Source organism: Orcinus orca, chromosome 12 (genome assembly GCF_937001465.1).
Source record: "Orcinus orca chromosome 12, mOrcOrc1.1, whole genome shotgun sequence".
NCBI classification, from domain to species: domain Eukaryota; kingdom Metazoa; phylum Chordata; class Mammalia; order Artiodactyla; family Delphinidae; genus Orcinus; species Orcinus orca.
The window spans coordinates 31,226,553-31,251,453 of record NC_064570.1 but is presented as its reverse complement, the minus strand read 5'-3'; the positions used below and the strand labels follow the sequence as shown (position 1 = coordinate 31,251,453).

The 24,901-nt window shown below is 40.1% G+C and overlaps 1 protein-coding gene and 1 long non-coding RNA gene across 28 annotated transcripts in view; one reads left to right on the top strand and one right to left on the bottom strand.

Moving 5' to 3' along the window:
* EPB41L2 (erythrocyte membrane protein band 4.1 like 2) overlaps positions 1–24,901 on the bottom strand; it is a 266,005-nt gene that overhangs the window by 120,923 nt on the left and 120,181 nt on the right. For 26 of the 27 annotated variants that reach the window (XR_007470721.1, XM_033407295.2, XM_033407235.2 and 23 more), the window contains one exon: positions 10,581–10,685. Coding sequence is in view for 25 of the 27 variants with exons in the window: in XM_033407295.2 (XP_033263186.1) it covers positions 10,581–10,685 (105 nt within the window). In the remaining 2 variants the exon portion in view is untranslated. Of the gene's footprint in view, positions 1–10,580; positions 10,687–24,901 lie in introns of those variants that run through there. The other variant, XM_049695677.1, reaches the window with a different exon arrangement.
* The window catches only part of LOC125960740 (uncharacterized), a 144,143-nt gene that overhangs the window by 5,051 nt on the left and 114,191 nt on the right, over positions 1–24,901 (top strand). The gene's annotated exons all lie outside the window — the stretch shown is intronic.

Below are 24,901 nucleotides of genomic sequence, written 5' to 3'. Positions count from 1 at the left end.
CAGGGGACACGGGTTCGTGCCCCGGTCCGGGAAGATCCCACATGTCGCGGAGCGGCTGGGCCCGTGAGCCATGGCTGCTGAGCCTGCGCGTCCGGAGCCTGTGCTCCACAATGGGAGAGGCCACAACAGTGAGAGGCCCGCGTACCACAAAAAAAAAAAAAAAAAAAATTTGAACTACTAGGTTCAAACCCTCTAAGGACATTAAATATTTGTTTTTTAAAGCTACAGGCAAAAGATGTATCCAATAAAAAAAATTTGCATATGTGTGTTTGTTTTATGTATATGCTATATATATGGGTTTTTTTTATACCTCTACCTTATCCTCAAGTCATTATTAAAGTTCACTTTATCTTCACCAATAGAACAATTACATTTTTGAGATATATTAAACTGACTCAAATAACTGGCTTCAGAATAAGTTTCACTCATTCTAAAAGCATCCCAAATCATGTATTATAACATCTGTGTTTAAACAGAATTTTATTCAGATACATAAAGCAAACAATTAAAATGTTCACTGCTACATAGAAAATTATAACCTACTATCTTAACAATATGTTGAATGGGTACAACAGAACATTAACTTACACACTATTAAGAAACAGTAACAACAGGATGCTTTGAAAGCAAAGCTACACAGACCCCCACGGGTCTTACTATACCATTCAGGGCTTATACTGAGGGCAGCAAGGATCCAAGGTGTGCATGGCTCTGTTCTAACACTGGTTATATTCAACCCTCTCAACAAAGAGTTACCAGAGCTTGGTCTAAGTTTCATAGCACTGGTGGCCCAGCTGCATGGCCCACTGATGTGAAGGGCCAATGGGACCCTCTCACGGTACCTCCAGGGCTGTGTCAAGGAGCAGCTCTAATTCTCCCCCGAGAAGAGAGCCTGGCATTCAGCCTCCCGGCCCTGCAGCAGCTGTCCATGCAACAGCTGGCTCCCAAATGGCGGGCTATCATGAGGCACAAGAATGAGAAAAACACATCATTCAGCCTCTGGCCCAGACAGGGGAGTGGCTGGGGGAGAGGGACGGAGAGTCAAAAGCGTTTTGGTATTTCGTCCAAGGATGTAACAACCACAGTAAGAAAAACTGAATCAGACACAACTCATGCCAAACTGAAAAGGAAAAATATCCCTCAGAACATAAGCACAGAAGAAAGAAGAGAGGGGAGGAGAAACTACTGGTCTTATTAAAGGCCTAGACACACCCCTTCCAAATCCCCAGTTTCACTGTGTGACAATTGGTATCGAGGTCTCTCACAGAACAGCAAAAAAAAATAAAAAATAAAAAAGACCTCTCTGTTCTCCGAGTAAGAGGGTGGAAGCAGCAGCATCTTCTGTAACCCCAAGAAGTAACCCTGTGTCCCAGCCACCCGGCACTGTCCATTCTCACATGAAGCACCAAAGCCTCATACAAGTCACCTGACAGTTTCTGCACAGCATGCAGAGAGTCAATCTGGCTCTGCAGACCCAGGAGTATGAGTAATAAGTTTCTGTGCACCAGCCAACCACATTCAGACTTGCTGTCATTCTCGGGCCACTTTCCACGACATTGCCAGGCACAATATCAAGACCAAAGCGGCTTATTCTCTTTATTTCAGAGCCCATCCAAAAACTGAGCGGGCAGAGTTTACCTGATATGATCAAACAGCGGCAGCAGAGAGGATTTGTTGCATCCACCGACCTGGTTTGCCCTTTGGTACCCATCTGCTAACCACACCCACTTCCACACTGTGAACTCCATTCCCACCCAGGAGTAAGGAGGTCTTTGCAAGGCCAGGATAGACCATTATTCCCTGCGTCCTTCACAGGACTTGGCAGTTCTAGGCAACCAGTGTAAGTACTAAATTAATACCTGTTGGCTGGTGGCCCACTGCTTGTCTCCTCCCTTCCCATGCTATGATCAATTTAAAAGACCCCAGGTTATAGTATTTGTCTTAGGTTTATTTTTATTTGAATAATTAGCTCCAATGAGCACTCAGATCATGAGTGGGATACAATTTTATTGCCTAGGGTCATAAATTCCTAAGTAAAAAAACCAAAAATGCCTTAACATGACTTTTAAAAGAAATATCAGTCTATTATCCGCATTATCAATTATAAGTAAATAGTAGACATAAAACTTTTTAACAGATAAGTAATAAAAATGAATTTCTTGGTTCTGACACTTGAGGAGTGCTGGGTGGATCAAGCAGACACAAAAAGGTGGAAAAAGCCATCAGGGAATGACGTAAGTGCACACACTCACACACACCATGACAGCTTAGAGCGCACCATTCCCATTTTTTAAAGATTTGGCTGCCACATACATAGACTTTGGAATCAGAACTACATGGAGTCAAATTCTGGCTTTCCACCGACTCTGTGACCTTGGGCTCATTCCTTGTCTTCTTTAAGCCTCGGTTTCCTCACCCTCAAGATGAAGATCATATCATCTACCCCATGGGGTTGTTCTCTTCAAACATTCATTCAAACGCTTCCTGAGGAGTAAGTACACATGCAATGGACTTTATCTAGTGCCTTTAATGGTAGATGTTTTTAGGTAATCATAAAATTAAATTGTTCTATCACCTTTCAGTATATATCCCTTCTTCACATAATTTTTTATTTCCAAAGGAGATACATTATATACATTAAGGAAGTTAATATTTATGTGACTACTTCTACCCACAAAAAGTTAATAAATCAGACTCTGGATTCAAAAACTACGCTCACGGTAGTCATGGGCCAGATGAGATTAAAAATCAGACCCCTTCTCCTTAAAGAATCCTATCACAGGCTTCCAACAAAAGTAAATTAAAATTAAAATGTGGTCCTGGAATGTCAGTGTTATTAAATCACCTTAGAACATGAAATCAAGAGTCTGTGAATCAGTTGGGGGGAAAAAATGTCACCTCTTTATCTTCATTAACCTTTAGCTGAAATTTAGCATTACTATTAATTATGAATGTAGGGGGAAAAACAAAAAAAACCTGGCTAGTATCAGCAGTGCCTTTAGCTTTGTCACTCACAGGAATCAAAACTATTTCCACAGCACATGAGAGTAGCTGCAGATCTTAAAATATCATTTATACTAATCGGTATTTTTGAAATCACAGTAGGGATTAGCTATTGATGATGAATTTATCCCAATTTTTTAAATTAATATGTTGAGAATGTTATTTATTGGCTTCCTTTATAGTCCTGTTTTTTAATAATCATACATTTCAAACACTGTTCTGAGAAGCAGCCCACAGAATTCACTAGACTGTCAAAGGAATCTAGGCACAAAGAAAAAGTTAAAACCAAAAACCTGCCTTGGAAGGTTAGAGAAAAAATTTTTAACTAAGCAGCAAATAGCTATACATTTTTTTTTTCACACTTAAGCCTTTCTCTCAGTTAATTAGAGAAGCTCCTTAATTCTGCTCTCTTACCCACTGAAAACCTGAGAGCGGAACAGTCCTGGTTAACACCAAGTCTTCTGGCATTTCCCTATAATATTTTCAATACTGGTTCTCAGAAAGTGTTAAATAAAGGTGATTCTCAATTATCTTCCAACAACAGAAACATCTAGAAAAATATAACAGTTTGATTATGAATCACTGTATTTATATTCATAGGATGTTGGTGTTAGAAAAAACCTCAGAGACTATGGTCCAAATGTCCAGGCTGACTGCAAAGAGCCTCACTCCCACGTAAGAGGCTATGAGTACCAGAACACTCCTGCCACCCGTGAGGACCTGGAATTCCTCACTGTTAACAAGCTTCTGAGTGGTGACAACGCTGCTGGGCCCGGCCACCATTTGAGTAGTAGAACCAGAGATTTTTTGTGTGTGCAGAAATTCCTGTCTTTAATGGAAGTCAAATGTAGAGAGACGTTTTTCAAGTCCTTCAACTGGCTTGTCAGGAAGACCTCCAGTCTTCACTGGTTAAATATTCTAATTGTTGACGGCCTCCTGCAGAAAGCCCGAGCAGGTGACTGCTTCCTCCCCATCACACTGAACAGCTGTATCAAATAATGTCAGGACCCACAGTCTTTACTCCACAGAAGTGCTAAACACTTTCACCTGGCAGACATGAGCGCTCAGGCCCATCCACAAGCAGCACCTCATCAGCAGTCTGAACATGCAGCCAGCTGCCTGTCTTGGGCCACTGACCACACTGGATTTAGAAAACAACTCAAGATACAGTCACAAAATCTATCTTTTAATTCCCTCCCTCCCCAAAATATCTATCTCACCTAATTCTCCTTCAGGGTAGATGCTAAGACCCCAGAGTAAGAAGTTTTTAAAATGCCTAGCCATGCCTTCAAAATTGGTGCTTGTCAATTTTGCCAGGTGAGAGAAAATAAACTTAATCCAACACACACCCTATTACCAAATGTTAAAAGTAAAGAATAATTTTGTCTAAAATCTGCATTTTCCTTTAAGAATTTATAGCACTGGGGCTTCCCTTGTGGCGCAGTGGTTGAGAGTCCGCCTGCCGATGCAGGGGACGTGGGTTTGTGCCCCGGTCCGGGAGGATCCCACGTGCCGCGGAGCGGCTGGGCCTGTGAGCCATGGCCGCTGAGCCTGCGCATCCAGAGCCTGTGCTCCGCAACGGGAGAGGCCACAACAGTGAGAGGCCAGTGTACCGCAAAAAAAAAAAAAAATTTATAGCACTGAAGCAGATGCCCTTTATTATACCTCTGTCTAAATTAAGTCTAAGAACACTGCCATCACGTTGGTGTTAGCAGAAACCTTACAGGCCTTCTGTTACATTGAAACGTTCACTATGCATCTGGGAGAACATGATTCCAACACCTGTCTGCGGTATTATAAGGTGTAACTGGATTGGATATAGAATTTTATTAAAGAATAGTTTATATGTGACAAACAGTTTAATACAAGAGTTTTTAATTCTAGTTTCTGGGGGAGGAAATGGTCTGGCCATCAGAGAAATGCGTTAACCAATTTTCATAAAGTTAGCTGTGGATATCAACTACACTTCAAACAAGCTCCCCTTTCAATATGACTTGAAGCAAAATGACATTAAAATCCCTGGGCCAGATGCCAAACTCTGTTAACATCAAAAATTCAAGACAATATTTTCCCTTTAAAGATAGTCCAAAATCCTTAATGATGGTTCCATTTAGACATGAATACAAGAACTACATGGACTGGGAATTCTGTGTATAAAAGAAAAACAGGTTGCTTGATTTCACATATTTCTAACAAAATTTTCCACAGTAAAGTTTACATGAGTTCTCTACAGACATTAAAAAGTTCTAACACTAATAATGATAGATGTTCATACTCAAGAGTAAAGTGGAAGGCTTCCAACCATGAGAGACACAGCACTACACTAAAATAAGATGAGATATTCCTTTCCATGGAAAATTTTCATACAAATAACCATGGTTTTACATTATAATATCTTGAAATGATCAGTGACTGAAAACATCCATAAATACAGATAATATTCAGCATTTTAAAAAGCAGTTTAAATTCCTATTTCCTATAGTATCCTATTGAAATTGCATGAGCTGAGTTGGTGCAATAGTAGTAATTTTCTATGGAAAAAAAAGGACACGATACAAATCTATATTTGAAAAATAAGAGTTCTTTAGCCCAGACATCTTGAGGACTGGATTTTGTCTACATAAGCAAGAAGGAATAAAACAAAATATATACAACACAAAAGTTACAAAGGCAAATCAGATTATATATGAATGATTAAATATATTGCCAATCACACGTGAGCACTGATTTCCTGAAAAGTGAGTATTTCAGAAAGGACACCCTGCTGTTTATTCTCCCACTGTTCTATAGTTAAAGCCTAGATAACAAAGTGTGTGCCTAATTTTCTGAGCATTTTCATCTCGAATTTTGTAAGAGAAACTACAGAGTAAAATAAGGAATTATGAGTTCCCTGTTTAGTATTAGCTTTTTTGTCAATGAGAACCTTATGGAGAACCCCTCCAAACTTAACCTTATCTTAATAGTCTCTGCCCTAATGACCTTAGCCTCTCCTTGACCTCAGCCATCCCTTTTCATAGCTGAACACTCAGTCATGTCACCACACAGAGTTCTCCACCTCATTAGATGTCACTGTTCCATTCTCAGATGCAATCATTTCCTCTTCTAAGTCTTCTAGCCAGTTATTCTCACTGTACCTGCCTGTCGACTTCTTTGGACTTTCATCCCTTGGTCCCAGCCATTTTCACCCAGCCTATCAGCCCATTTCAGCTTCAGTTATGTTCCTGTGATCCTATGAATAATCAGCTTGATAACTTGTGCATCAGGATCTCCAGTTTTCTCAATCTTTTGCCCTCTTAACCATAACCCCCGTGAACATAACCAACTCCCCTTTAATACCCCACTTCTCCACTGTTATGCCCAGGGTGCAGAGAGCAATTAGAGAAGCACACAACAATGTATTCTGCTGCCATCACAGTTCTATGATCTCCAGTCTCAGCCGGACGGTCAACAGCAATCCACATCTCTCCTAAATCATGGGCTCGTCTACTTTCACTACCACAACCTCAACTGAGGCTACTTTTGTGCTTTGGGTGAGCAGACCTGCTCATATTCCCTCTCTCAGACCTTTTTAAAGGCAAGACTGGTTGTCTTACATCACTGTGTCAGCCTATCAGTGACTAATCATTTTCCTTAGGATAAAGGAGATCTCCCAAGCCTTGAAATATAGACATATAGCCTAGATAGCCCTGCATAATCTGACCCCTTATCAACACCCAGTCTCCCCCCATTAACCACAACAGATGTCTTTCCATTTAGCAAGCGGTCAGCTATTCCTGCCCAGGGCCCTGTGTGTGTGCTTCCCATGTCCCTTCGCCCAAAGCCCACTCACGCTTCAGATCTCTCTTTAAGCATCATTTCTCTCCTAAGAAGTCTTCCCCGTTAATAACCTGAATCTTTCCTGTAGAACAGTAATCAAAGTTTAGTAACTGTGTAATTCAGGTTTTTTTACTCCGTCTTCTCAACTAGGACTAAGTGGGGACATCCATGAAGGCAGGGTCTGTGTCTTAATTATTTACTGCTAGAGTTGCAGAAGTACACTGGTTTGCACACAGGTAGTATTTTTTTTAATTGTGGTAAAAAACACGTAACATAAAAATTTACCCTCTTAACCAATTGTTTGTGTACAGTTCAGTAGCGCTAACTATATCACATTGTTATGCAACAGATTCTAGAACTTCTTCATCTTGCAAAACAAACTATACCTATTGAACAACAACTTCCCATTTTCTCCTCCCCCCACTCCCAGGCAACCACAATTTTACTTTGTTTCCATGGGTTTGACTAAGGATACCTCAGATAAAGGACTCATACAGTACTTGTCTTTTTGTGACTAACTTCACTCAATATAATATCCTCTAGGTTCATCCATGTTATAGGATGAACAAGATTTCCTTCTTTTGCGGGCCTCTCACTGTTGTGGCCTCTTCCGTTGCGGAGCACAGGCTCTGGACACGCAGGCTCAGCGGCCATGGCTCACGGGCCCAGCCGCTCCGCGGCATGTGGGATCTTCCCGGACCGGGGCACGAACCCGTGTCCCCTGCATCAGCAGGCAGACTCTCAACCACTGCACCACCAGGGAAGCCCAAGATTTCCTTCTTTAAGGCTCAATAACATTCCATTCACCACACCTTGTATATGCCACATTTCGTTTATCCAATTCATCCATCAAGAAACATTTGGGTTGCTTCTATCTCTTGGCTATTGTAATACTGCAATGAACACAGGTGTGCAAATGTCTCTTCAAGATCCTGCTTTCAATTCTTTTGGATATATACCCAGAAGTAAGATTGCTAGATCATTTGGTAATTCTATTTATAATTTTTTGAGTAACCTCTATACTGTTTTCCTAATAGCTGCACCATACTACTTCCCATCACCAGTGCATAGGGATTCCAATTTTTTCACATCCTCGGCAACATTTGTTATTTTCTGGGGTTTTTGTTTTGTTCTTTTATAGTGGCCATCTTAATGGGTGTGAGATGGCACACAGGTGGTATTTTAAAAATATTTGATAATGTCTAGATATACAGATGTTACACAGATAAAAGGTAAGGCCTCTACCCTCAAGAAGTTCCTAGAGCAATGGAGAGAAAGACTGATAAACAAATAAGGTTTGTGCTAAATGTCTACATGACTGAACTGTAAACTCAATCCTTGAGTTGGGGGCAGGAGGGATGGTGATGGAAAACAGTCAAGGAAAATCTCACAGAGTAGGATACCTAAGTTGGATCTCAAGGAAGAGTAGACATTCAGATACCAAAAAAATGAGAAGGATATTCCAAATGTAAGGGATAGTATGTTCAAGCAGGTATAGTACGGACTGGCAAAGCTCCCCTTAGGAGAGAAATTTGGAGTGTGTTCAATACGGACTGTATGTGAGAGGTTACTGAGAAATGGAGGTAAAGAAGTAGACACAAGTCACATGACCAGGACTGTAATTCACACTAAGAGGGTTAGACTGTATCCATTAAATGGTTTAAAGCCAATGAGTGCCAAGATGGGATATGCCTTCTCTAGAGTTCAATCTAGCAGCAAGGTGAAGAATGATCACAGAGGCCTGAGACTGGACAGTTAGACCAGTTAGGAGTCTAATAAAATACTCAAAGCAAGAGATGACAGGAGCCTAAACCAAAGCAAGAACTGTGCACAAACAGAACCAGAAGAGGGATGTTAGCAGGTAGAAAAGACAGAACTTGTATAAAAAGTAGAAGGAACCTCTCCTCACTCTTCAGGGAACAAATGAAGTTTAAGAGGAAGATGAGGCGTTTGCTTTAAGACAACTGAGTGTAGTGTCCAGTAGGCAGTGAAGTATATGAGTCTGAGATTCAGGTGAAAGATACGTATTAGACATATAAGAGTCAGCAAAATAAAAAATAGTGAATCCTTCTATCTAAGCACCGCTTTCTCATGCAAATCTACTGTTCCAGAAATACCGTATGTCTTAATATAGCATATCCTATTTCTACTAACAGAACATGTTATTCTACATATTCTACAACATATTAGATGGTCTTCCTTTTTTAAAAAGATTAAATGCTCCTGTGAATGTACCAAAATGTAATCGCAGAAAAAGTGGGTAATGACAGCCAAATTTCCATCACTTTCTCTTTTGCAGCTCTGAGGGCCAACAGAAGGGCACATGGTTGCAAACATTATCAAGACTACCTTGTAATTTAAAGTCTAAAAAGAGCACCCAGTTTATTTAGTCGAATGTCTACTATGTTATTACTTCTAAGAAAAGTGCTCTAAACAGAGCTCTGATGAGAACGCTCACACACTATTCAGCAGGCCCGCATGCAATTTAATGGTCTTTAGTTTAATTGTAGAATTAAACCACCAATTAGGTATCAAAGGTTTCAAACTAAGTAAGTTGAGAAAATTTAATTTATATATAATTATCACTCTTAGTACCCTACATTTCATTACCAGGATGTATAAATACAAATAATGATGGCATGCGGGCAAATAAAATTTACAGCCTATATCCATCTACCAACTGACTGTGATGTGAATGTTAGGCGCTGGAAAGTGCACTGTGACCAAGTGCCCTGTGCATCCTCAGACAGAACGATCACAGTGCGTCTGCCCACAGCCACCATCTAACAGACTTAAAAGGGCTTCACTTTAGGGTGCAACCCTCCTTCCACCATGTGAGGACACCATGAGAAGGCCCTGTCCACGAGCCGGGAAGGGGGCCCTCACCAGACACTGAATTGGCTGGCACCTTGATTTTGACCGTCCTAGGCTCCCCAGCTATGAGAAACACATGTGTGCTGTTTATAAGCCACTCAGTCTATGGTACTTTATTACAAAAGCCCAAACTGACTAAGACACAAGGCGAGAGGTTAAAGTCTGGTTAATTGCCAGAACTGGTAAATATTTCTCTCTTTAATATGTTTATGAAACGGAGAAGCCCTGAAGGTCCCTGGAATTAGCATCAAGCATTAGAGCACTCTGATGATCCTGCTTAGTAGTAACTTGGGAAATTCCTGGAGCAGAAACAATCTCAACACGCTCCCGGTGCCAGGCAGATCTCCACAGGGTCCTGGCTGGTCAACTCTACCACCTGAGTCAGGCGGGGCCCTGCCTTTCTTTTGGCCCCCAATAACCCACACCACAGGGCAAGGAACACCTTCACCCCACACAACCACTAATCTGTTCAGCAAGGCAAACACTCTCTCCAGACAAGTACAAATGGGTTTCCCGTGACATTTCTTCCAATATGCCTCCTTCCCTGCTTTTCAGACAAGCTTAATTCCTAGCATACAGGGGAATTCAAGAGCTAAAAATTCAACATAAAAATTTTAAAACCGGTTCTTTCAGTTTCTAACAATTAACGTAGTATAAGATATTCCATTCTGTCTGCTTACGATATAAGTAGAAAAGCATACAAACACACAATAGCAAAAAGTTATACATGAAAACACAAGTTTTCAATCTTTCCAAATTTCTCCCATGAACATAAGATATGTCATAGTAAAAACATAAAGTATGTTATTTGAAAGCTAAATTTTACACAGGTTACCCACAGTATTTTTCTAAGATGATATAAACAAACTTGAAATAACTCCACTTACTTTCTGCTCAGGGTTCTCCTGAAACACAAGTCCAAAGTAGTCCTTCTCCAAGAGATTGAGATGTTCACACACTCTGTCAAATAACACTTGTCCCTTAGCACGTTTCTGAGGAAAAAGAACAATATCTTTACTTTTCAAGCACTAATGAGTCTGTGAGTACTGTAAACCAAGGGCATCATATCAGATAACATTATTTAGCATAAATTAATATGAAATATTTATATTCCAATCCTCTTCTATAACAATACCGAAGTGATTCATAACTTTTTCACTTTAGACTCCCCCAACACACACATAAAGCATAAATTCCAAAACGGAAGCACGATCAGCCTCTATGCTTTACTGTTACTCCATGTCAATATTTCAAAAACTAAAAAAAGTAAAATGCTAAGAGTTCACTTATTCGTTTTCAAATAGTTCAAAAATATGTCCAAGCTGCCTCCCTCAGTTCCTCAAGATGGCTCATGTCACGTCTACAAGGTATACTCTCCCCAGGAAAATCATTTAGCTCCATTCCTCAATGTATCCTAACACGATTCATCCCATCAGCACTTAGGTTTGATTTTTTTTTTTTTGCGGTACGCGGGCCTCTCACTGTTGTGGCCTCTCCCGTTGCGGAGCGCAGGCTCCGGACGCGCAGGCTCAGCGGCCATGGCTCACGGGCCCAGCCGCTCTGCGGCATGTGGGATCCTCCCGGACCGGGGCACGAACCCGTGTCCCCTGCATCGGCAGGCGGACTCTCAACCACTGCGCCACCAGGGAAGCCCCTAGGTTTGATTTTTGTTCCAAGGTATTTGTAGAGTAGAAATTATGTTTTTCAATACAAGCTACACTCTTTCTCAAGAATGATTCACTCTTTAGAACAAATCTTAAAAATATAAGGGAAAGTGACTGAGACAATAAATCAGCTGTCTCTAAGGATTTAACCTATTTTTGCCTTGCTTTGTTGTGTTTTATTTTTTTTTTAATTGAAGCAGCTGCTATCAACAGAGATACAAAAGCCTGTGACAGCCATAGAAGAAAAGCTCATTATTTAATCAATGGCAAAACATAAAGTGGTGACTCCAACTGAGATGCGTGGCCCTGGGAACCCCCAACTGCAACGTCAGGTTAGACACACGCCTCCCTGCCCTGCGTGGATATAAGCAACCCCTGGACTGAGAGTGAGAAAGGAACAAGCCAGCAGACTTGTTCATCTTCAAGACGAATGCCCTCACACTATCAAAATGTCTACTAGTTAGTTCATCCAGTGTGTGAAAATGAATGTTTCCCACACAAACATCTTTAAAAATGGAACAAGATATAAAAGACATTTCATTTTCAAATCAGGACAACTCTGATAAGGGGTTTCAAAAGATAAAGTCTTCACAGAAACTCAATTCAAGAGTGTGTTTCTCTCCTCTAATCTTTTCTTCCTCCTCTTGTTAAACCACAGGTAAGAAATCCATGCCTGAAGGACCTGTGAGGGAGAATCTGCAACTTTTATTATCAAACATTTTATATAGTAACTTTTTTTTATTAAAAGGTAGAATTACATTAAATAGTAGAGGGAAAAGGGAGAATGCCACACAGATTACATTATTTCAACATTTCAAGAAATGTGCTATCCACACCACTACAGATTCATGACTCAGTACATGTAAAACAGATATGTGTTTATGTGTCCACATATTTAAGTACATGCAAATAATACTGTAGTAAATAAGAGTACTGGGCTCCGGATTCCAAATACCAATGTTTTAAATACCTTTCCATTATTTATAATCTATGTGACCGGGGCAAGACACTTAACTTCTATTTGCCTTAATTTGTACATCTGTGAAATGGGGATAACAGAATATACCACACAGGATGTGGTAAGTACTCAATGAGTTATAATACATAATGAGAGCTTAGAACAGAGTGTGGCACACAGTAAGGGTTTAACCAATACTGGCTCTTATTATTATAAGCTGGAGAGCTTTATAACGGGAAAAATGACTAACTTCACTTACCTGAAATTTTGTATTGAACTTTTAAAATGAAAGGTTCTGAATTTCACTACTTGGTCTGCATGCAATGATTAATCTAAATAATTAAGAATGAGTTTGGAGGTATTTTAAATTAACTTTATGAGGAGAAGGTGACTCATATCATGGTTGTTACTTTCTTAAATGTGCAGTAAAATCCATTATCTCTTCTTCATAAGAGCCTGGAGTAGATGTGAGGAGATTTGGTTGCAAACAACAGCAAAGAATATTTCAAAGGTAATCAATAATCTACGATAGACTTCACTTTCTCTGACATTAATTTCAACAACATTGTTCACTCCTCAATCTCCAGTGAGTAGAATACCCAGCATAATAGGTGCTTGTTGAATCTACTAAAAATACAATATTACAGTGTACTCTGTGGGACATACTTATTTCAAATGAGGTGACATTTACCTACTCAGCCTCATAGTGACTGACCATACTTATAATTTCAGTGCCTACTTTGTAATTAGGAAGTGTCCTTGTCTAAGATAACAAAGGGAGAAAACTATTACAGCTCTTGCCACATCTATCTATTTGTTCATCACACACTATGCATTTATAATGAGGTAGAAATGAGTCACAGAAGATATTCTATCTACTATAAAGCAGAGATTATCTTCTTATTTAGAAAGACACTAAGAACTCGATGGACGCTTATATAAGAAGTTGGCCTTTAATCAGATATAGTTTCCAAACAAACTTATTACTTCTAGGAAACCTCTGACTAAACGACAACTACTTTCAAATAAGCTAACTACTGAAACTGATTCGCCGTAGAAATCATGGAGAAACATGACAGCGTCGAAGGAGATTCATGCTATTTTGTTTGGTTGTAATGCTGTTTGAAATTAGGGTAAAAAGGAGAGTCAAAACAACTTACGTCTATACATACATACCTCAGTTCAAAGAGCAAAACACATTCTGACATTGGCTTACAGTCGATTTTTATTAATAAATCATACTTTCTCACTGGTTTCCATTTCAAAAACAGAAACATGCTCTCATGGACAGCATTCCCCTAAAAGATGAAAACATCCGCAAAGCTCACCATCGCAATCTGGTGCTGGTACCGCTAGGCAGCAGAGGGAGGACGCGTCCGCATGGGGCTGCAGTCAGACTCAGTCCCTCCCTCATTCGACGTTGTGTAAGCTGTTTACTATTACTGGACGAGTGTGACCATGGGCGAACCACTTAGTCTCCTTAACCGTAAGATGAGATTGCAGCTCTCTCACAGCTCACTGTGAGGGTCAAATTAACCCAGTAAGAGAGTGTATGTCAAAGTGCCACACCAAGGGCTTCCCTGGTGGAGCAGTGGTTGAGAGTCCACCTGCCGATGCAGGGGACACGGGTTCGTGCCCCAGTCCGGGAAGATCCCACATGCCGTGGAGCGGCTGGACCCGTGAGCCATGGCCGCTCAGCCTGCGCGTCCAGAGCCTGTGCTCCGCAATGGGAGAGGCCACAACAGTTAGAGGTCCAAACACCGCAAAAAAAAAAAAAAAGTGCCACACCAAGTGCCTCACTCAATCACAGCTGAATTCTCTTCCCAACTGTCTTTCATTAGCCCACATCTAACAAACACCAAAGTATCTTCTAGATGCTCAGACTGCCCCTCTATGATTCTCTCCTCCCCTTCTCCAGGAAATAGATATTTTAAATGCTTGATAAGATCTTAACTACACACATGTATTACTTAAGCTTCCATTCAGCGTCTCCACCCTCAATGAACTCAGAGACTGGCTGGGAAGACAAAAAAGCAACAACACTATGAGGCGTGTACTGAAAGATGCACGTACAAAGTGCATGGAGGAACACCAAGCATGGAACAGTAACAGCATCTGAGGAATGTCATAGCTTTGGGTGTACGCAACTTCTCTATAAGCCTAAATTTATTTTTAAATAAAAAGTTATCCAAAAAAAAAAAAAGAAGAAGAAATATCATAGCTTCACCAAGACTGCGGCATCTGAAATGAATCTTAAACAAGGAAATGATCTTTTAAGATAAAGTAATAGCATATTCAAAAGAACCTACTTTTCACTTTGGATGTTTATAAAGTCTGACAGAACCAGTTTCTATTGAAAAGATACTGAAGGTTACAGAACGATGAACTCTCAGATGACCACAAGGGCTTGCCAGGCTAAAAAGCTCCACATATACTAATTCTGTATCTAATATATATCAGTTCCTATGTTAAGACATTGAGGAAAGAACCATAAATAAGACACGTATGGTCTCAGGAAGTTTACATTAGAAGGGTAGACACAGAAAATAAAAAGGAAACCTACCCCCCCCCAAAAAAAAAGTCCTATGAATCTACCCCTCTAGACTGAACTAGGTACCTGGTCCAACTTGTCCAAAGAACATTCACCAGTGACCTATGAGATATAAGAGCTCTACCCAATGACAATGTCTTACTCTGGGGATAAAGATTACCAGATACAACCACATCTTCCTTCAGGGTGTTTAAATACAAGATAGATACATACACACACACACACACACACACACAGCCACAGAGTGTGTAAACACAGAGGTAGAGCCAGTGAGAAGGCAGTATGCAGAAGCCAAGGGTATCAGGGGGCAGATTTATATTTGCCAAAGTATGCTCTATTGTTCCCATTGGTCCCATGAGATGCTTCACATATACACCCAAATCCCCAAAAAAGGGAACAGAGTGGGACAAGGAAAATTCTGCCTAATGTACACATCTACTGAGCATCAAAACTCCTATTTGCATATAAGATACCCTGAGAAGCTCTATGGTGGGAAAAAAAAACAACTTGTTTATCATCATTCAACCTGATGTTTACCAAAATTATTTGGCTAAATAAACTACTATCTTTCTTTAATACAACACTTATTAATTTATTCCACAGCAGAATTACTGATCTACAGACACTACCTCAAGAAACGAGAGAGAGAAAAATTACCATGACATGGCCCTCAAGCAGATTTGGAGACTACTGTTAATAACATTATCTTTTTTATTCCAAAATGACACAAGAGAGAATTCAGTTTAAACTGGTCTAGGATTGGAGTACCCAAATGTCTGGCTAAAGCAAATGATTCCCATAGATAAAATCTGAACAAGTATAATCAAAAAAAATCAAAAACACATAAGAAAACCAGTTACTATTATTGAACATTAGACACGATATCAGAATCAGATATTCAGAGACTGTAGACAATGGAATTATCAACTACAGAACACAAAATTAGTATGTCTTTATATACTGAAAGAAATAAATGAATATTTTAAAATATCAAGGAAAAAGCAACTATCTAAAAGCAGATTCTGAAAAGAACCAATTAGAACATCTGGAAATAAAGCTATACTAATTAAATTATAATCCAAATGGACAGGGCTTGATACAGTTAAAGAGAAAACTGGTGAACTGGTAGATCTGAAAAAGTTATCCAGAATACAGCACAGACAGACAAACACTATGAAAGAAATTCACAGACATGTAAGATAGAAGAAGGGGTCCATATATACCTCCCCAGAATTCTACACGAAGACAACAGAATAAGGGAGAGGCAATGTTAAAAGAGTAATGGCTGATAAATGCTGAAAGTCTCAAATTAAGAAAACCCAATGGATTTCTAGCCAGATAAAATAAAATCCATTAACCTACAATCACTTTACTCCATTAACTATTTACACACATTAACATTCAAAAGATTTTGGCATGCATTATTTTAAAATAATAGACATTATAAAGCCATCAAGACAAGAAGGAAAGAAACATGAGATAGGGAATAACAAGGAGTAGAGAAAGAAAATTGTAACAGAAAACCCAGAGAAGTTATTCTTTAAAAACCTAAAACTGATCTGCCTTGTAAGCTAATTCAGAAAGGCTAACAAAATAGTACATTTCTCCTTATCTCATAAAGAAAACACATCAGGGCTTCCCTGGTGGCGCAGTGGTTGAGAGTCCGCCTGCCGATGCAGGGGACACAGGTTCCTGCCCCGGTCCGGGAAGATCCCACATGCCGCGGAGCGGCTGGGCCCGTGAGCCATGGCCGCTGAGCCTGCACGTCTGGAGCCTGTGCTCCGCAACGGGAGAGGCCACAACAGTGAGAGGCCCTTGTACCGCAAAAAAAAAAAAACCAAAAAAACATCAAATACTCAGGAGGCATATTAAATGATATACATTAAATGGACCAAGTTATTACATTTTATAAGTATTAATCTGTAATCAAACTTGCCTGAGTGTGCTCTGACAGCAATAAGACCCAGTGGCTCACAACTTCTTTTCTGCCTTCATGCTGTTCACAACTCACTCCATAAATAAAAATTCTCATCATTTGGGAAAGAGGAACCAAGACACAAATCATAATGCAAGTACATAAAAATATGTGTGTGTTGCTGGGGGGGGGGGCGGTAATCCCCCCTGGTGGCGGGGCGGTAATCCCCCCTGGTGGCAGTGGTTAGGACTCCACGCTTCCACTGCAGGGGGTATGAACTAAGATCCCACATGCTGTGCAGTGTGGCAAAAAAAAAATGTGTCGGGGCATGCATGTGAAATTGTTCCTTCTCCTCTCCCAGATTCTGGTATGTACCACCTTTCACGAGAATCTTCAAGTCTCAACAGTTTCCTAGAAAGGTACCACAGCAGAATGGTAGTAACATAGATTTGAACGCCAGCCCCACCTCTTAACAGCTCTGTAGCCTCAGGCAAGTTACTTAACTTCATTTTGTCTCAGTTTCCTCTCTTTAAAATAAAAATATTCACCTTATGATGATGATCAGAGAATTACATGAAGTATATTTAAAGTACTTTAAAATGTCTGGCACATTACATGAATGCACTAAAAGGCAGCTGAAAGCACAGGACCTTTCTGAGCTGTTCTAAAATAATAATTGATTTTAAATATCATTATAAAGAGCTTTCACAGTTATTCATCCAATCTCATTTCACAATAAGAAAACTGAGGTTAGAGAGAGCTTAACTGCTCTAATTTTTCAGTCTCATTCCCTGAATTTCTCTTAAAGCAGGCATCCCCAACTCCGGGCCACACAGCAGGAGGTAAGCAGCAGGCAAGGGAGCAAAGCTTCATCTGCCGCTCCCCATTTCATGCATTACCACCTGAACCATCCACCCCCCCGATCCCCGACCCTGTTTGTGGAAAAACTGTCTTCCACAAAACTGAACCCTGCTGCCAAACAGGTTGTGGACCACTGTTTCAAAGAACTGAATTCTTATCTGCAATATACATAAACATTAGTACTCTACATTTCTATCCAAGAAGGCAATTTTCTCCTATTATCATTGCTTTGATTTTTTATAAACAGCTTGAATTCTAATGCATGGAAGGACTACAAACACACACTTGTCAACCAAGCAGAATACACAGATATTTTGCTTTACAATGTGCACCTAAATACCAGTATATGCAGCTAGTTCATTAGTTGTCATAGCTGCCTGTCCCAGATAAAAAGGTCTACTAACTCGCCAAGGTATACTCTAAATTTCTTTCCTACCTTTATTTCCAACTGTTGAAACCTGACCTCTAGACAAATCTCCAAATTCTCCTTCTCTGTGAAGCCTATTCCAAGCTCCCAATATTCACCTTTCTCCTTCAGGCACTTTATTTCACATCTATGCTGCTTAGTCTTAAATTCTACTCCTTTTTTTTTTTTTTTAACCTCTTAATTGGAAGTATAATTGTTTTATAATGGTGTGTTAGTTTCTGCTGTATAACAAAGTCAATCAGCTATACATATACATATATCCCCATATCTCTTCCCTCTTGCGTCTCCCTCCCACCCTCCCTATCCCACCCCTCTAGGTGGACAGAAAGCACGGAACTGATCTCCCTGTGCTATGTGGCTGCTTCCCACTAGTTACCTATTTTACATTTGGTAGTGTATATACGTCCATGCCACTCTCCCACTTCATCCCAGCTTAACTTTCGCCCTCCCCATATCCTCATGTCCATTCTCTACGTCTGTGTCTTTATTCCTGTCCTGCCCCTAGATACTTCAGAACCATTCTTTTTTTAGATTGCATATATATGTGTTAGCATACGGGACTTGTATTGCTCTTTCTGATCGACTTCACTCTGTATGACAGTCTCTAGGTCCATCCACCTCACTACAAATAACTCAATTTCATTTCTTTTTTATGGCCGAGTAATATACGATTGTATGGATGTGCCATATCTTCCTTATCCATTCATCTGTCAATGGACACCTAGGTTACTTCCATGTCCTGGCTATTGTAAACAGAGCTGCAATGAACATTGTGGTACATGACTCTTTTTGAATTATGGTTTTCTCTCTGCTGGGTCGTATGGTAGTTCTATTTTTAGTTTTTTAAGGAACCTCCATACTGTTCTCCATAGTGACTGTATCAATTTACATTCTCACCAACAGTGCAAGAGGGTTCCCTTTTCTCCACACCCTCCCCAGCATTTATTGTTCGTAGATTTTTTAACGATGACCATTCTGACAGGTGTGAGGAGATAGCTCATTGTAGTTTTGATTTGCATTTCTTTCATGATTAGTGATGTTGAGCATCCTTTCATGTGTTTGTTGGCAATCTGTATATCTTCTTTGGAGAAATGTCTGTTTAGGTCTTCCTCCCGTTTTTGGATTGGGTTGTTTTTTTGATACTGAGTTGCATGAGCTGCTTGTAAATTTTGGAGATAAATCCTTTGTCAGTTGCTTCATTTGGAAATATTTTCTCCCATTCAGAGGGTTGTCTTTTCGTCTTATGGTTTCCTTTGCTGTGCAAAAGCTTTTAAGTTTCATTAGGTCCCATTTGTTTATTTTTGCCTTTACTTCCATTTATCTAGGAGGTGGGTCAAAAAGGATCTTGCTGTAACTTACATCAGAGTGTTCTGCCTATGTTTTCCTCTAAGAGTTTGATAGTGTCTGGCCTTACATTTAGGTCTTTAATCCATTTTGAGTTTACTTTTGTGTATGGTGTTAGGGAGTGTTCTGATTTCATTCTTTTACATGTAGCTGTCCACTTCTCCCAGCACCACTTACTGAAGAGGCTGTCTTTTCTCCCTTGAATATTCTTGCCTCCTTTATCAAAGATAAGGTGACCATATGTGTGTGGATTTATTTCTGCACTCTATCCTGTTCCATTGATCTATATTTCTGTTTTTGTGTCAGTACTATACTGTCTTGATTACTGTAGCTTTGTAGTATAGTCTGAAGTCTGGGAGCCTGATTCCTCCAGCTCCATTTTTCTTTCTCAAGATTGCTTTGGCTATTCGAGGTCTTTTTGTGTTTCCATACAAATTGTACAATTTTTTGTTCTAGTTCTGTGAAAAATGCCATTGGTAGTTTCACAGGGATTGCACTGAAGCTGTAGATTGCTTTGGGTAGTAGAATCATTTTCACAATGTTGATTCTGCCAATCCAAGAACATGGTATATCTCTCCATCTGTTTGTACCATCTTTAATTTCTTTCATCAGTGTCTTATAGTTTTCTGCATACAGGTCTTTTGTCTCCTTAGGTAGGTTTATTCCTAGGTATTTTATTCTTTTGGTTGCAATGGTAAATGGGAGTGTTTCCTTAATTTCTCTTTCAGAGTTTTCACCATAAGGAATACAAGAGATTTCGGTGCATTAATTTTGTATCCTGCTACTTTACCAAATTCATTGCTTAGCTCTAGTAGTTTTCTGGTAACATATTTAGGATTCTCTATGTATATAGTATCATGTCACCTGCAAAGTGACAGCTGTACTTCTTCTTTTCCAATTTGGATTCCTTTTATTTCTTTTCAGTCTCTGATTGATGTGGCTGGAACTTCCAAAACTATGTTGAATAACAGTTTTGAGAGTGGGCAAACTTGCCTTGTTCCTGATCTTAGTGGAAAGAGTTTCAGTTTTTCATCATTGACAGCGATGTTGGCTGTGGGTTTGTCACATATGGCCGTTATTATGCTAACGTAATTTCCCTCTATGCATACCTTCTGGAGGGTTTTTATCATAAACGGGTGTTGAATTGTGTCAAAAGCTTTTCCTGCATCTACTGAGATGGATGATCGTATGGTTTTTCTCCTTCAATTTGTTAATATGGTGTATCATATTGACTGATTTGCATATATTGAAGAATCCTTGAATTCCTGGGATAAACCCCACTTGATCATGGTGTATGATCCTTTTAATGTGCTGTTGGATTCTGTTTGCTAGTATTTTGTTGAGGATTTTTGCATCTATGTTCATCAGTGATACTGGCCTATAGTTTTCTTTTTTTGTGACATCTTTGGTTTTGGTATCAGGGTGACAGTGGCCTTGCAGAATGAGTTTGGGAGTGTTCCTCCCTCTACTATATTTTGGAAGAGTTTGAGAAGGATATGTGTTAGCTCTTCTGTAAATGTTTCACAGAATTCACCTGTGAAGCCATCTGGTCCTGAGCTTTTGTTTGTTGGAAGATTTATTTTAATTTATTTTTGGCTGCATTCGGTCTTTGTTGCTGTGTGCAGCCTTTCTCTAGTTGCGGTGAGTGGGGGCTACTCTTCATTGCGGTGCGCGGGCTTCTCATTTCAGTGGTTTCCCTTGTTGCAGAGCATGGGTTCTAGGCCTGCGGGCTTCAGTACTTGTGGCATGTGAGCTCAGCAGCTGTGGCTCGCAGGCTCTAGGACGCAGGCTCAGTAGTTGTGGCACATGGGCTTCACTGCTCCGCGTCATGTGAGATCATCCTGGACCAGGGCTCAACCCCATGTCCCCTGCATTAGCAGCCGGATTCTTAATCACTGCACCACCAAGGAAGCCCTGTTGTAAGATTTTTAATCACAGTTTCAATTTCAGTGCTTGTGACTGGTCTGTTTATATTTTCTATTTCTCCCTGGTTCAGTCTCGGAAGGTTGTGCTTTTCTAAGAACTTCTCCACTTCTTCCAGGTTGTCCATTTTATTGGCATAGAGTTGTTTGTAGTAGTCTCTCATGATCTTTTGTATTTCTGCAGTGTCAGTTGTTACTTCTCCTTTTTTATTTCTAATTCTGTTGATTTGAGTCTTCTCCCTTTTTTCTTGATGAGTCTGACTAATGGTTTATCAATTTTGTTTATCTTCTCAAAGAACCAGCTTTTAGTTTTACTGATCTTTGCTACTGTTTCCTTCATTTCTGTCACATTTATTTCTGATCTGATCTTTATGATTTCTTCCCTTCTGCTAACTTTTGGGTTTTTTTATTCTTCTTTCTCTAATTGCTTTAGGTGTAAGGTTAGGTTGTTTATTTGAGATTTGTTTTCTTTCTTGAAGCAGGATTGTATTGCTATAAGCTTCCCTCTTAGAATGGCTTTTGCTGCATCCCATAGGGTTTGGGTCATCATGTTTCCACTGTCATTTGTTTCAAGGTATTTTTTGATTTCTTCAGTGATCTCTTGGTTATTAAGTAGTGTATTGTTTAGCCTCCATGTGTTTGTATTTCTTCCAGATTTTTTCCTGTAATTGATATCTAGTCTCATAGCATTGTGGTCAAAAAAGACACTTCGATACGATTTCAATTGTCTTAAATTTACTAAGGCTTGATATGTAACCCAAGATATGATCTATCCTGGAGAATGCTGCATGAGCACTTGAACGTGTATTCTGTTGTTTTGGGATGGAATGTCCTATAAATATCAATTAAATCCATCTTGTCTAATGTGTCTCTTAAAGCTTGGGTTTCCTTATTTATTTTCATTTTGGATGATGTGTCCATTGGTGAAAGTGCGGTGTTGAGGTCCCCTAGTGTTGTTGTGTTACTGTTGATTTCCCCTTTTATGGCTGTTAGCATTTGCCTTAAGTATTGAGGTGCTCCTATGTTAGGTGCATAAATATTTACAATTGTTACATCTTCTTCTTGGATTGATCCCTTGATCATTATGTAGTGTCCTTTGTCTCTTGTAATAGTCTTTAAAGTCTATTTTGTCTGATAGGATAATTGCTACTCCAGCTTTCTTTTGATTTCCATTTGCATGGAAAATCTTTTTCCATCCCCTCACTTTCAGTCTATATGTGTCCCTAGGTCTGAAGTGGGTCTCTCGTAGACAGCATATATACGGGTCTTGTTTTTGTATCCATTCATCCAGTCTATGTCTTTTGGTTGGAGCATTTAATCCATTTACATTTAAGGTAATTATCGATATGTATGTTCCTATTACCATTTTCTTAATTCTTTTGTAGGTCTTTTCCTTCTGTTGTATTTCCTGTCTAGAGAAGTTCCTTTAGCATTTGTTGTAAAGCTGGTTTGGTGGTGCTGAAGTCTCTTGGCTTTTGCTTGTCTGTAAAGGTTTTAATTTCTCTGTCAAATGTGAATGAGATCCTTGCTGGGTAGAGTAATCTTGGTTGTAGGCTTTTCCCTTTCATCACTTTAAATATGTCCTGCCACTCCCTCCTGGCTTGCAGAGTTTCTGCTGAAAGATCAGCTGTTAACCTTATGAGGATTCCCTTGTATGTTATTTGTTGCTTTTCCTTTTCTGTTTTTAATATTTTTTCTTTGTATTTTACAATTTTTGATAGTTTGATTAATACGTGTCTCGGTGTGTTTCTCCTTGGACTTATCCTGTATGGGACTCTCTGCGCTTCCTGGACTTGACTATTTCTTTTCCCATGTTAGGGAAGTTTTCAATGATAATCTCTTCAAATATTTTCTCAGACCTTTTCTTTTTCTCTTATTCTGGGACCCTTATAATTCGAATGTTGCTGCATTTAATTTTGTCCCAGACGTCTCTGAGACTGTCCTCAATTCTCTTCATTGTTTTTTCATTTTTCTCCTCTGTGGTAGTTACTTCCACTATTGTATCTTCCAGGTCAGTTATCCATTCTTTGCCTCAGTTATTCTGCCACTGATTCCTTCTAGAGAATTTTTAATTTCAGTTACTGTGTCGTTCATCATTGTTTCTTTGCTCTTTAGTTCTTCTAGGTCCTTGTTAAACGTTTCTTGTATTTTCTCCACTCTATTTCCAAGATTTGGGATCATCTTCACTATCATTACTCTGAATTCTTTTTCAAGTAGACTGCCTATTTCCTCTTCATTTGTTTGGTCTGGTGGGTTTTTACCTTGCTCCCTCAACTGCTGCATATTTCTCTATCTTCTCATTTTGTTTAACTTACTGTGTTTGGGGTCTCCTATTCACAGGCTGCAGGTTCGTAGTTCCCGTTGTTTTTGGTGTCTGCCTCCAATGGGTGAGGTTGGTTCAGTGTCTTGTGTAGGCTTACTGGTGGAGGGGACTGGTGCCTGTGTTCTGGTGGGTGGGGCTGGATCTTGTCTTTCTGGTGGGCAGGACCACGTCTGGTAGTATGTTTTGGGGTGTCTGTGAACTTAGTATGATTTTAGGCAGCCTCTCTGCTAATGGGTGGGGCTGTGTTCCTGTCTTGCTAGTTGTTTGGCATGGGGCATCCAGCACTGGAGCTTGCTGGCCTTTGGGTGGAGCTGGGTCTTAGCGTTGAGACAGAGATCTCTGTAAGAGCTCTCACCATTTGATATTACGTGAGGCTGGGAGGTCTCTGGTGGACCAGTGTCCTGAATTCGGCTCTCCCACCTCAGAGGCTCAGGTCTGACACATGGCCGGAGCACCAAGACCCTGCCAGCCACACAGCTACTAGAGCTGAAGGACTCCTGCAGAGGCTGGGGGGGCACAGTTGGGGCTCACCGTGGGGACAAGGACACTGGCAGCAAAAGTTCTGGGAAGTGCTCCTTTGTGTGAGCTCTCCCGGAGTCCGCCATTAGCCCCACCAAAGGGCCTGTCGTTCTACTCCTTTTGATACTTATTACTTTTGAAGACTGGGTTCTTTAAGCAAAAGTTATGTCTGACTCATTTCAATGTCTCCTACAGCAGCTCCTCACTGAGTCACTTCACTCACTCGTGGGCCAAAAGATATGCTGAATGCAACAGCTTGGTGCTATAATGCCAGCCAAAAAGTTGGCAGAGTTGAGTCTAGAAATCAGGTCTTCTGGCTCTCAGTCTTATGCAATCCCCTGGCTCTAGCTCATGGACTACCAACCCACAGATATCCAAGGAACTAAGCCAAACACACACTGCCAACTAGATTCTAGGAGAAGAACAGCCAGAGTCCTGAATTTTATTTTCACAATTCTACATTGTACTTAGACCCGTCCTTAGTAATTAGAGCATTTCCAAATACTTCTTGGGAACCAGAGGGAAGACGTCAGCAGAAAAGCCAATCTGCCCCTTTCTCTTAAGAACTGACCATGAACCACCTTTATGCAAAAGGGGACAGTGGGATTTTGCAGTCTTTACACAGTCCTGCCCTAAGACATCAGTCGCTGTTATTTCTTCTTGCTATCTGAAGCATGCCTTTGCTTTATATCCCATCTTACACTAGAATCTTTAGAGAGTACAA